The following is a 14,323-nucleotide window of genomic DNA, read 5'->3' as shown; positions in this document are numbered from 1 at the left end:
AGGGGTCAACAAATATATGAAAAATTTTCAACATTTCTAGCAATTAGAAAAATGCAAATCAAAACTACACTGAAATTCCATCTTATTCTAGTCAGAATGGCAATTATCAAGAATACAAGCAATATTAATAAACGGTGGAGAAAAGGATGTGCTTATACATTACAGGTGGGACTGCAAATTGCTGCAACCACTATGGAAAGCATTACGGTGATTCCTCAGAAAACTTGAAATGGAACCACCACTTGACCCTGTTATCCCACTCCTAGGATTATACCCAAAGGACCTAAAATCAGCATGCTACAGTGATGTAGCCACATCAATGTTTATAGTAGCTCAATTCACAATAGCTAAACTATGGAATCAACCTAGATGCCCTTCAACAGATGAACTAAATAAAGAAACTGCAGTCTGTAAACACAATGGAATATTACTCAGCCTTAAAGAAGAATGAAATTATGGTATTTGCCAGTAAATGGATGGAACTGGAGAATATCATGCTAACTGAAATAAGCCAATCCCAAAGAATCAAAGGCTAAATGTTTTCTCTGATATGTGTGTGCAAATTCACAATATGGGGGGTAAGAGGGAGTAAATACTTTGGGTTAGACAGAGGGGAGTGAAGAGAGAGGTAGGGGGATGGGGGTAGGAATGAAAGTAGAACGAAAGAAACATTATTACCCTATGTCCATATATGGTACATGACCTGTGTAACTCTACATCATGTACAACCAGAAGAATAAGAAGTTATTTATGAATGATTGTCAAAATGCATTCTATTGTCATATATAATAAGAACAAATTTTAAAAATTGATACTAATTTTTTAAAAATATTCTTTTAGAGCAAGTCAAACCTTTAGATTTTTATTTATCCCCCACCCACCAAGGATTATCATTCCCTTGGGGACAATATTGTCCAATCAAGAATACATGATGTAGAGCAGTTTTACGTCCTAGAATATTCCCTGTAGATTATATAGAATTTTTTCTCAGCCTTTCAATTTCTATAAGAATTTCCCAAAATGATGTTTTAATTAAGGTACAACAGAGACTTTTTAAAAAGGCAAACCCACAAAGGATTCCTCCTTACCCCCTATTCAAACTAAATTGTAACCATACTTTATGCATTCAAAGAAAGAACCAAAAAAAGGAAAAAAGACAAAATAATGAAAAATTAACCATATTCAATAACAGATGACTTAGACTGAAGGTAGCAGGAATAACAGACCATGAAGACGAACCATAAATCCCTGGCCAAACGGGTATTCTCTTCAGAATCACCCAAGTCCTCAGGATCTATATATTTGCCTTCTATTTTTTTCTACTGCTCCTGTCCTAATCTTAACTTTTCAGTTACCTTGGTGTTATTGTTAGGATCTGACACCCCCAAAGTCTCATGTGTTGAAGGTTTGGTCCCAGATACAGCCATGTTCAGAGGTGGGGCTTTGGGGAAGTGATTAATCCACCCATAGTTGAACGTACTACAGGTGAGATAGGGGAAGCTATAAGCAGATGGGACATGGTTGGAGCAAGTAGGTTACTGAGGGGGTGTCCTTGGAGACCATATCTTGTCCCTGCCTGCCCCTCTTTCTTCATGCTTTCTCGTTGCCATAAACTGAGCAGCTTCCCTTCACCATGCCCTTCCATCATGATGCCCTGCCTCACCTCAGGCCCAATGCAATGGAGCTGGCTGACTGTGGACAGAAATCTTTCAAACCATAATCCAAAATAAATCTTTCCTCCTGAACAACTTAGATTGTTTGTATCAGGTATTCTGGTCACTACAATGAAAAACTAAAACACTTGGTCTTGATTTCTTAGTTCTTATTTCATTGTATATTTCCTACAGCTGCCCTAAATTCTTTGGGGAATCATGGAAATATTTCACAAATATATTTATGTATGTATGTATACAGAGTATGTGTGTGTATGTATAATATATATTGTATGTATAATATATATAATATAATGAGAAATTTATATACCTTGGCCATCAAAAGAACCTACTAATTGACAGTTATCTACCACTAGTCAATAATCAATTAGTTGATATACCCTAAATACTGTGGATACTTGGGAGCAGAGATCATAACCACCTAACCACACTACAGCAAACACAGTAGTAGTTTGCTGAACAAATGACCCAGAAGATAGTCTAAGCTACACATGTGATATTTCAAGAGACACAAAATCAACTATTTGAATTTATATAAATTGGTATAATATTTGCAGAGTTGAATGTATCATCTCACTTAAATTTTTTACATCATAAAATTATATTTCTATTTTTTCTGATATATATGGTCTTAAAAATTCATACTTAATAAATATCATAAATAGATTAATGAGTTAATGAAGCACTATAAGTGAATGTGCTGGTACCAAAACAGAAGAAAGCACAGGATGAAATTTCAGTACTAGAAAAAATACTTCTGTTTTGTGAAAAGAGTTGTTATACATCTTCTACTAAAGTTAAAGGCAATTCTTACATATATGACATTTTTCAAAAGTGTAACTTACACATGTGAAGACTGGGTCTCATTAGAATACAGCCATAAGGGATTCATAAAGAGGAAAAATCTCTTCACTATTTGTTCTTTCTAATATTGAGACAATTGAATTAAATGATAGGTCTCCATTTTTTAAATTTCTTTACAGATCAGATAAGAACACTCTCAAAATGTAAAATATACAATCTTCTATTTTCTGTTTTATAAAACAATGGAACATTAAAAGGCTTTAGAATTCCAGATCCTTTTGAATATTCCAAAGTGTATTTGCACTCTTCTTGAGAAGGGTCTCCTCTTGAGAATTCAACTTAACCTTCACAATATCTGAGATGCCATTCCGCCCCAAGATACAAGGGATACTGAGAAAGATTTCTTCCTTTATTCCATATAAGCCCTGAAAGACAAGGTTAGATTATTGATTACTAACCTAATATAGGAAAGCAACTTTATAAGAGATTATGACACTCAACAAGAATTACTCAAAGGGCAGCAGTGACTATCAACAAAACCAAGTTCACTCTTATGTCCTTTGACCATATGGAACTTTAATGACATGAGGCAGAATCCTTTAAAAGGACCAAGAAAGGTACAATTTTCTTTATCCTATACTAGGTCATCTTTATGTCCAAAGAGAAGGATGCTGTGCTGTCCTTCATGAGGTCATTTTATTTAATGAATGAGCAGCCTATGTTGGTACATAGGATATGAGCTAACATTCTGGCAAGACAGGGGCCTTCCAAGGCTAGGCACAAAATGGGTGGGGGGGGGAGAGGAATGAGAAGACTGAAGCAGAAAGTGACTGGGAAGGCTCTGCTTTTATCTTTTCAGGAAAGGGCACCAGTAAGTTTGTACAACAGATGATACAGGTGGCATCTCAAGCCTCCATAGGGAAAGCCCTTGATGGAGCCTACAGGTAATTTTATAGGACTAGCAGACCTGTCGCCACCCTGACAACTACAATGAATATATTCCTGCCCTTCTGCACCATTAACCACCATCTCTTCCTATGCTTACTTAGAACCTCCCATGATAGATAGGGCCATGAAACAGATGCAGTCTCACAACACTGCTCTATCCTGGGTCCATGGCACCTCTAGTCAGTGGCTGCAATGTTCCTTCTACTCCTGCAACCAAAGCCAAAGCTACTGAAGCAGCTAGGCAACCCACACATGTACCTGGCATTCAAACTAGCCTCTGCCACCTTTATATTACCCACCAGACATACCCCTGGAAGGTAAGAAGACCCAGTAGACTAGACCCTCTCACATTTCTCTGCCCCCAACCGTCACCTCTCCTCTCTTGGAGCTGGGGCTGTGTTTATGGAAGATGATGGGAAAGCCTTATTCTTCCACTAGGTCTAACAATGAACAACTGTTAGGAACTCCATCAAGGGAAGGACAGGTCCATTGCCTCTGAAGCAGTGCCTCCTAGCTGCCTAATCTAGCTTAGAGTCCATGGGCACTATTCAGCCATGCTACCCTTTCTGAGGTCTTTCTCAGGAGCACATGGTGTACCCCTTGTTCCTGTTTTGTTCTGGTGGCTTCTCCCTACAGAGGAACTCTGGCTACCTTCTCTAATGCTCCCTCATTTTGGTAGCCTCTTTACACCCAACCTCATGAGCTCCATCAGATCATCCAACTGTCATCCCTGAGGGCCCCTGGCCACCAGGCCCTCTCACATTTCCCCCTACTCTTGTCTGTGCCTAGCTATGGAAGGCTACTGTCCTGCCAGACTGCCAGCCCACATTCCATTCAGCCAGGTTCCGGTCATAGTCACACTTGCCTTTCCTTCCCTTGATCATTCTGTTGACTCCTGTGATTTTTGGAGCTTTCATATGAGCTCCCAGAGTTTGGGTGCCATTAGGGTCAAAGGCCTCTGCTTTACATAATGTATTCATGTGTATACAGATCACATTCAAGGACAAAGATACTGAATTTGTCTGTGATCCTTCAGAATAAGGTCAAACCCCCCCCCCAATCTCTCTCTCCATCTCTCCCACCCATCTTCCTTTCCCCCTAGGTCTATGTATCTGTCTCTCCCATTCCTTTCACACTCCATAAGTAAAACTCAAACCTAGATGAATTTAGCTATCTGCTTTCTCCATTTGTGCATTCCAGTCACTGGAAATAACTATAAAAGATGATCTTTAATTTACATTACAAATTTAATATTACAAGTTAATGCTCACCAACCTCAAATAAGCATATTCCTTAGCTGGGTGCAGTGGTGCACACCAGTAATTGCAGCAACTCAGGAGGCTGAGACAGGAGGATCATGAGTTCAAAACCAACTTCAGCAATTTAGTGAGGCCCTACCTAAGCAACTTAGACCCTGTCTCAAAATAAAATACATATATAAAAACTACCCTGAGAGTAATTCTGTGGTTTTTGAAAACAGGTATTTATTTGTTTATTTTTGAGTTGGGGTCTTACTATGTTACATAGGCTGGTTTTCCAACTCCTGGGCCCAAGAGAATCAGCCTCCCAAGTAGCTGGAATTATAGTCATGTATTGCCCATGACTTTTTAAAAATCAAATTGTATTTCCTATTATTCCCTAAGATTATTTCAGATATTCTCAACTCTGACTTCGTTGAGCCTTTCCTAATCAGAATTTTTGTCTCCTTTCACTAAAGAGGTAGAAATCATTAAATGCTTCCAACAACAAACTTACAAATGTACATGCATCAGACCTATCCCCTCCTTGCTACCTCCTATTACAACAGCTAGCTTCCCTCTTCCCTTCTAGGGCTAAAACCCTCACCGATGCTCTGGTCACCCCAGACCCCTCTGCTTACTACTTCTATCTTTGACCTCTCCCTTGGTCTTTACCTGATCTTTATCATCAGCACCTTATCTTTAAAAACAAACCAACTCCACCTGTAATCCCTGTGGCTCCTTTTCTGAGACAGGAGGATCACAAGTTCAAAGCCAGCCTCAGCAATTTAGTGAGGCCCTAAGCAACTCAACGAGACCCTGTCTCTAAATAAAATATAAAAAAGGAGCCGGGTATGGTGGTACATGTCTGTAATCCTAGCAGCTCAGGACGCTGAGGCAAGAGGATCGTGAGTTCAAAGCCAGCCTCAGGAAAAAAAAAAAAAAAAAAAAAAAAAAAAAAAAAAAATTTAATTTTATCAAAACTTTAGAATAGTATCAATGCACCAAGTTATTAATAATGATTATTTTTAAATGAAAGGTTTACAGGTGAGCCTTCTCTATGCTTTTCCAAATTTTCTGCAATAAACATGTATTATATTTTTGCTTTGCCTCCAACAGTGGTCTCAGGTTTGGACCGACAAACTCACAGAACAAAGAGGATTCAACTTAGCACTAAATTTAATTAGCTTTAAGAAATGATTCAGGAAACACAATATACAGCATCATCATTTATATCAGAAGATCCTATAACCACTCAGGAAGTTTTAAAGGACTGCACATAATACACATGGTTGTATAAAGCTGGTGTATATACAGACCACATGCCTATTGTGTTGTCTTGTGCTTTTACTATCAATCCAAAACCAGGGCCTCTATTAGAGACCATGCTGATTCATGTCAAAAGCATTTTTAGGCCCTCCGTTCAATATGACTAAGACTCTGTAGGGTAAGTAAAAGGAAAGGGATAGAGGTTTTGCCTAGTAATTGGTTGGATAATTGCCTACTGTCTATGAATTAAAATGAACAAAGTAATGCACTAGATAACTGGGGACAAATCCAGACCAGTGAGATCTGGATGACAGCTATCTTTTAGGAATAACTAAGATCGGTTCAAAGAAAGAAGAAAATTGATAAAGAAAATATAATCCTTTTGTTGCTGTTAATCATATTGATGAAAACAAAACTGTTGATGCAAATACAAAAGATTGAAACATGACTCCTGACTCTCACCCTACATAAAACTCAACTCAAAATAGATCAAAGACCTGAATTTAAAACCTGAAACCATGAAATTACTAGAAAAAACAGAGGAAACATTTTTAAGGTACTGGTATAGGCAATGGCTTTTGGGATATGAACCCAACGCACAGGAAACAAAAATTAAAAATAAACAAATGGGACTGTATTTTTAAAAGTTTATATAGCAAAAAAAATCAACAAAGTAAAAGGACAACCTACAGAATGGGAGAAACTATCCATCTAACAAAGGACTAATACCTGGAATATATTACTCAAAATGCTGAACAAAAAAAAAAAAAACAACAAGTAATCAATTAAAAATGAGCAAATGATCTGACACTATCAAAAGAAGAAATACAAACCAGGTGTGGTGACATACAACTGTAATCCCAGAGACATGGGAGGCTGAGGCAGGGAAATTACAAGTTCAAGGCCAGCCTCAGCAACTTAGTGAGGCATATCTCAAAATTAAAAATGTAAAGGACTGGGGATGTAACTCATTGGTAAAATGTCCCTGGGTTTGATCCCCAGTACTCCCCCCACCCCGCCCCCTGCCAAATGAGGAGGCAAAGTAGAAATATATGGGGAAAAACTGCTCAGTATTACTAGCCATCAGTGCAACACAAATCAAAACAACAATGAGATATCATTTCACTCCAGTCAGAATGGCTATTATCCATCAATCAATAAATAACAAATGCTGGCAAGGATGAACAGAAAAAGGAAATCTCATACACTGTTGGTAGGAATGTAAATTATGGAAAACAGCATTAAACATACTCAAAAAACTAAAAACAGAACTACCACATGATTCATATATCCCACTTCTGGGTGTATATCCAAAGGAAATTAAATCAGCATACAAAAGAAATTCTGCACACCATATTTATTGTGGCATTATTTACAACAGCTAAGATAGGGAATCTACCTAAGTGCCCATCAATGGATGATTGATAAAGAAAATAAAGACTATTATTCAGCCATAAAGAAGATTGTAGTCCTGTCATTTGCAGCAAAATGTATAGTACTAGAGGACATGATATTAAGTGAAATAAGGCAGACACAGAACAATCAGAACCATGTTTAATTTCACATATGAAAGATGAAAAAAAAGGGGGTCAATCTGAATGTAGAATAATGATTACTAGAGGTTGAAAGAGGGGAAGATAGATAAAGGGACGATGAATTTGATCAGTGCATGCCATATGCATGTACTAAAATATCACATTGAACCCCATTAACATGTAGTAATACATTATAATCAAAAATTTTAAAAAACATAAAAATTTAGATTATATATTTTAAAATTGATAGAGAAAATAGCTCTTAATAGTTTAAGAGCAAGGGGAAAGAGAATAAAAGAACAAGTAGTATCAAGGCTGGTATTTTAAGACCAAAACCAATCTATATTATAAACTGAATGCTCTATTAGGACAGAAAGAAACATCTATTAAATCATGATGTCTCTCCCCTGCCATTTTGGGTTAGGACTGGCAAATCAGAGACTAATAATGTAATTTAAAATAAATAAATAAATAAAAGCTTTTAGACAAATACAATCCTGAGGATTTTTTTTTTTTTTTTTCCTGATACCAGGAATTGAACCCAGGGGCACTTAACCTCTGAGCCACATCCCCAACCATTTTTTTTTTTTTAATTTTTTTTAGAGATAGGGTCTCACTGAGTTCCTTAGGGCCTCACTAAATTGCTGAGACTGGCTTTGAACTTGCAGTCCTCCTGCCTCAGCCTCCAGAGCTGCTGGGATTACAGGTGAGCGCCACCACACCTGGCTCTGAGGATTGTTTATAAGTACAGATTCTTTTTGAAATGGTCAAGAAGCAAGTAATTTAATTTTGGACATGGCAAGTTGAGAACATTAACTGAATGAGATCTGATCTGTAAAGTGCTGCACTACTTGATATTCAAATCACACAGAACTTCAGTAGGAAATGTGAATTTAATCATTGTTACCTTACAGAAACAATGTTTCAGCCAGGCATGGTGGCACAGGCCTGTAATCCCATCAGTTTGGGAGGCTGAGGCAGGAGAACTGAGCATTCAAAGCGAGCCTCAACAATTTAGCGAGGCTCTTCTCAGTGAGACCCTGTCTGTAAATAAAATACAAAAAGTGGCTGGGGATGTGCTCAGTGGTTAAGGGCATCTGGGTTCACTCCTCAGTACAAAATAAATAAAAAGAAAAGAAACAATGTTTCAAACTAAAAAGGGACTAACATTCTTCGTAGTATAATTATTAGGGAATGGAAAGATGAAAAGTCCAACACTGTGACATCTCTATGGGCAGTAAATGGCTGTTTCATAACACTTGGTTAAAACATGTTTCTTAGTGGCTGAAGTCTAGTTATGACTCCAGGCCACATAGATTCCTGAATTTACCGGGAAATGGTCTTCAATGGTCCTTACTACTGAAAATATCCAGTAAAGGGACCTTGTTGAAAATTATAGGAAACAATACTATAAAACTAATGTTTTGTTTGCTAGACATTAATTTAATCTCTCATTCAAAGCTATGTGGTTTACCAGAGTTTGCAGATTCCCTTAAAGAAATTAAAGAAAATTAAACATATCAGTAATGACTACCAAAGTGAAAAGATATTTGGGAAGTTGATCCAAAACTTCTGATTAATGTAATCAACTATGGAAAAATTTGGCCAGAAGCCAGACATAGTGGTACATGTAATCCCAGCTATTTAGGAGGCTGAGACAGGAGAATTCCAGCCTGGGCAACTTAGTGAGACTCTGTCTCAAAATAAAATTTAAAAATAAATAAATAAAAAGGGCTGGGGCTGGGCACGGTAGCACATGCCTGTAATCCCAGCAGCTCAGGAGTTGCTTAGTGCTTCACTGTTGCTGAAGCTGGCTTTGAATTTGTGATCCTCCTAATCTCAGCCTCCCAAACCTTTGGGATTACAGGCGTGCACCACTACGCCTAGCTGTGAAATTTATTAATGTTGATTATTATATTAAAAAACTGAATGAGTACTGTTACCTTTCAACAACTTGTTTATGGATTGTTTTCCATTGTTCCTTGTCTGAGTCCGTTCCTAAGTCAGGTTGCAGAGATTTCAGAGGAACACCAGCAACATTCACTCCACTCCACAAGGGCACTAAAAAAAATGTATTTCAGAATAAATTCTTCTGGCCAATATTGCATGAGTTATTTTAGTTAAGTGGTTTTTTTTTAAGTTAAATTACAATCTTGCACCATATATTAAAAAATACATTTCAAATCGACAAAAGAGGGAATTAAAAGAAATAACATTATAAAGTGTTAGAGAAAATATAGTAGAATTGGTAACTGTGTGGGAGAGGAGGCATTTTTAAGCAATATACAAAATGCAGATTCCACAAAAAGTAAGGACCAATAAGAAAGATACAATATTATAAGAAATTAGAGGGAAAAGAATAACAAATTAACACTTTTCAATAGTAACAAAGAACTAAGGGGGAATAACTGCCAGTCCAGAATCTCATATCCAGTTAAACCATCATTCTGGAATGAGGTAAAACCCAAACACCTTAATATAAACAACACTGACAGGACAGGACACAGTTCAGGAAGAAAAATAAAAATCAGAGGAAGGAGTTAGATGCAGGACATAAAGCAATAAAAATCAGCAAATGTACATAAATTAAACCAAACATTGATTATTCAAAAAATAATAACTAGTTTAGAGGATACAAAAGTAGGATGGAACCAGATAAGAAATTAATAACTACATATATAAAGAAAGATGGTAATCAAACCTAAAGCTTTCTAAGGTTTTTGTATTGTTACAAAGAAAATACCCTAATTGTACACTTTAAAAAATTGTTTTGGTGGGCTGGGGTTGTAGATTAGTGGCAGAGCACTAGCCTAGCATGCATGAGGCACTGGGTTCAATCCTCAGCACCACATAAAAATAAACAAGTAAAATAAAGGCATTCTATTCATCCACAACTACCAAAAAAATTTTTTTTTAAATTTGTTTTACGGGAGGTTTTTTTTTTTTTTAAAACATTTATTTTTTAATTGTAGTTGGACACAATACCTTTATTTTTGTTTGTTTATTTTTCCCCAGACCCCTACAGCTGGGGTTTTGGCTCAGTGGTAGACAGCTTGCCTGGCAGGTGTGAGGTACTGTGTTCAATTCTCAGCACCACATGTAAATAAATAAATAAAATAAAGGTCCATTGACAACCCCCTCCCAAATTAATTAATTAAATAAAATTTTGTTTTAAATTTGAAAATCACTCCAAATAGAATACTAACTATATTGAAATTAATGCCAGTCAAAAACATTTTTCTAAAAATAAAATTATGGAATATTAAGTGTGAGATATTAAGATATTTCTGATAAAACTATCTTTTAATGGCCTCTTCAGGAAGAAGAGCTGAGTTATGAGTTAGAATAATAAACACAGGCAACAGAGTCAGATTAAGGAATTGGACTAAGAAGTATCTGTCCAACTCAAATAAAAACTATTTATTATAATTCTTGGAGTATAAAGAAAAGAGAAGAACACTTTTTTTTTTTTTTTTTTTTTTGAGATAGGGTTTCACTATATTGTCCAGGCTAGCATCAAAGGATTTTTCTGCTCAGCCTCCCAGGTGGTTGGAACTAGGTACATTAAATATTTTGACTAAACAACTGAATGAACAAATGATCCCTGTTTTCAGTAGGTTCACTGTCATTTTGAAAAAAACAGATTTATACATATGATACAATTAGAGAATAGTGTAAGAAGTACAATGTTGTAACTATGTATCAGAGATTAAAGGTTTAAATTCAGAAGAGAGGTTGGTGGTGCCTTAATAGTTAAAGTCAATATTGTTTCAATTATATGAAAAATCCAGAATAAACAAATCTATAGAGGCAGAAAGCAGACTGGTGGTTGCCTGGGGCTGGGGGTAAGAACAAGGGCTTCTTTTCCTAATAATGAAAATATTCTGCAATTATATTATAGTGATGGCTATGTAACTCTGCAAATATACTAATTATCAGTGAATTGTACATCTTTAATGAGTAAATTTTATAATATGTGAATTATATCTTAATAAAGATGTTGAAAAGTCACAATAAATTAAAATGCTCCAGAGAAGACAAATATTCAGATTGATTTTAAAAACCGCTATATATTTCATGTGTAAGATATAGAAAATGACAAACCCCAAAATAGTGTGGCCTGGGAAGAGGAAGTGAGGAAGAAGGCCAAACATCCATAACATTGATCCTTCCCCAAGACAAGCCCTGGGAAGGAGATATCCATCAAGCCTAAAATGGCAGTCTTTGGGAAGAAGCCAAAATCCTTCCACAAATAAATTCTTTCCCAGTGATAGTACAATGGGACCCTGAAGGGGAAAAGATAAGCACTGAACACTGACCCAGTAAAACAAGTTTGCCCAGTAAAAACAAGTTTCAAACTCTCATAACCTGTTTCCTGAGTGCCCAAACTGACACACACTGTCAATAATAAAGTCACCTCTCAGTGTAGCATATATAAGCACAGATTCTTCCTTTAGCCAGGGGCTCATTTTCCATCAGGAAAGTGTGTCTGTCCACCAGATGATGATTCCACTGCTGAATAAAAGGCATAGCTGATCCACGAAGTCTGCCCCCATCCCAGTTATTTGTACTTTCATTACGGAGCTGAAACCATTTTGGTTATTTTTGCTTACATCAAAAAGACTATTTTGTGAGCAGTAAAACCACAAAACAAAATATGGAAAGAAAAGGAACATGAAAAAGATGGCTGACTAGAGGAACACAATGCTTGCCCCCATGCTACCCACACTCAAAGGACAACAAAGGAATAAACAACTATATTCTGAGCATATGTGGGGAGCACTGGAGTACAGCAAAGAGTGCTGGAGCACACAGACTCAGGATCAGGACATAAAATAGGAACAAGATGTTCTACTTCTGCAGCTATGTTTCCCTAGTCATGAATAGCTCAGAACCAAGAGAGACTTCCTCTGGAGTGAAAAAGGCAAACAAGAGGCACCTAAGGACACCCACAATCTTTGCTGTTGGAGAATCCTGTAGTCTCACAATCCCTGAACCCAGTGGAGAGAGCTGCCTGTGGCAGACAAAATATACTGTTCTTTCAAAGGAGCCCAACATTGCCACCTCCAGCCCCTACCCTCACCCCTGGAACCAAGGCTACTGCTGTATGGTGCCACTGTACTATGCTCACACTGGTAGGTATAGCACCCCGACTCCAGATGTACAGAATCTAGGCCCAGAAAAATAGCCATGTTCCCTGTATTAGAGCCCAGACAGCTCCTCATACCCTTGATCTTGTAGTGATCTCATTCCCAGTGCAGACTAAGCCACAGGCCACCTGGTAGAGACCAGTTAGCCTCCAACCCAGCCCCTCAAATGGAGGTCATTCTTGAACAGCCCTTGTGTACACACACTGTATAGTGCCCCTGCCCCCATCCCTAGTGGGGAGGCCACACTCAACTTAGAAGAATAGCTGCAGACTCCTGCTGCCTTGGCCACCAAGGCACTCATAGGCATCAATGATATTGATTAGAGTTGAAGAAACTGTTCAGAAACTATACACCCTACCCAACTGACATATTAGCAATCCCTGGGACATATTAGGAAAGGTAAAAATATTTCCCAAGAAAAGTCACTCCATAAAATCTAAAAAGATGACCACTCTACCAGATGTATAGATATCAGTGCAGGGACACTCTACCAGATGTATAGATAACAGTGCAGGGACACAATAAACATGAAAAAACACAAGGAAACATGACACTGCCAAAGAATCACAATAACTCTCAGTAACTAACCCCAGAGAAAGGAAAATTCACTAATTACTTGGAAAGAAATTCAGAATAATGATCCTAAGGGAAAATCAGTAAGAAGAAACAGGCAATTCAATGAAATGAGGAAAATAATTTATGATCTGAAAGAAAGTTCAACCAGAAGATAAATATCATTAAAAGAGAGAGAAAGATAGAGAGAATTTTTTTTATTTAGTTATACTTTGGCACAATACCTTTATTTTGTTTATTTTTATGTGGTGCTGAGGATCAAACCCTGCGCTTCGCGCGTGCTAGACAAGCACTCTACCACTGAGCCACAACCCCAGCCCAAGAGAGAGAATTTTAAAAACTGCAAGAGGAAATTATTAAGTTATATGTAATTCCCCACTAAGCTAATAGCAGATTTCTTAGAAGAAATTTTTCAGGTCAATAGAGAATGGAATAATATATTCAGAAGGCTAAAAGAGAAAAACTGTAAGCCAAGAACATTTTATCTATCAAAGCTCTTCTTCAGAAATAAAAAAGATAAAAAATCTTTCCCATAATAAGCAACAGATGAGGGAACTCATCACCTCTAGACTAGTCTTACAAGAAATGCTGAAGGACTTGCTTCTACTAGTAATAATAATTACTATCATGAAAATATAAAACTCACTTGTAGAGGTAAATTCATGATCAGATTCAGAATATGCCATTACTGTAATGGTGATACACAAACTTTCAAATCTCTAACTAGGAAGATTAAAAATCAAAATGAACAATGATGGGCTGGGGATGTGGCTCAAGCGGTAGTGCGCTCCCCTGGCATGTGTGCGGCCCGGGTTCGATCCTCAGCACCACATACAAACAAAGATGTTGTGTCTGCCGAAATCTAAAAAATTAATATTAAAATTCTCTCTCTCTCTCTCTCTCTCTCTCTCTCTCTCTTTAAAAAAAATGAACAATGATAACCATAACTACAAAATGTTAAAGAAAACATATAAAGAAGGAAATCGAGGTAATGAAATATAAATTAGTATATCCATTATGGAAAACTACCTGGAGGTGCCTCAAAAAATTAAAATTATAATTGGCATACAGTCCAGCAATCCCACTACTGGGCCTATAGTATATCCAAAAGAAATGAATCACAAGCATACTCA

At 37.1% G+C, this 14,323-nt stretch overlaps 1 protein-coding gene across 1 annotated transcript in view; it reads right to left on the bottom strand.

Annotated features, from left to right (window-relative positions):
* Positions 1-2,643: 2,643 nt before the first annotated feature.
* LOC107158177 (L-lactate dehydrogenase C chain-like) overlaps positions 2,644-14,323 on the bottom strand; it is a 30,239-nt gene continuing 18,559 nt past the window's right edge. The window contains exons 6-7 of the mRNA XM_048788206.1: positions 9,411-9,528; positions 2,644-2,906 (exon numbers count right to left, since the gene is read on the bottom strand). Of these exons, the coding sequence (XP_048644163.1) occupies positions 2,738-2,906; positions 9,411-9,528 (287 nt within the window). The 3' untranslated portion in view covers positions 2,644-2,737. The remainder of the gene's footprint in view (positions 2,907-9,410; positions 9,529-14,323) is intronic.

Source organism: Marmota marmota, unplaced genomic scaffold (assembly GCF_001458135.2).
Source record: "Marmota marmota marmota unplaced genomic scaffold, marMar, whole genome shotgun sequence".
Classification (NCBI taxonomy): Eukaryota; Metazoa; Chordata; class Mammalia; order Rodentia; family Sciuridae; genus Marmota; species Marmota marmota.
Note: the sequence above shows the minus strand (reverse complement) of the source record. Positions and strands in the feature narration are given on the sequence as shown.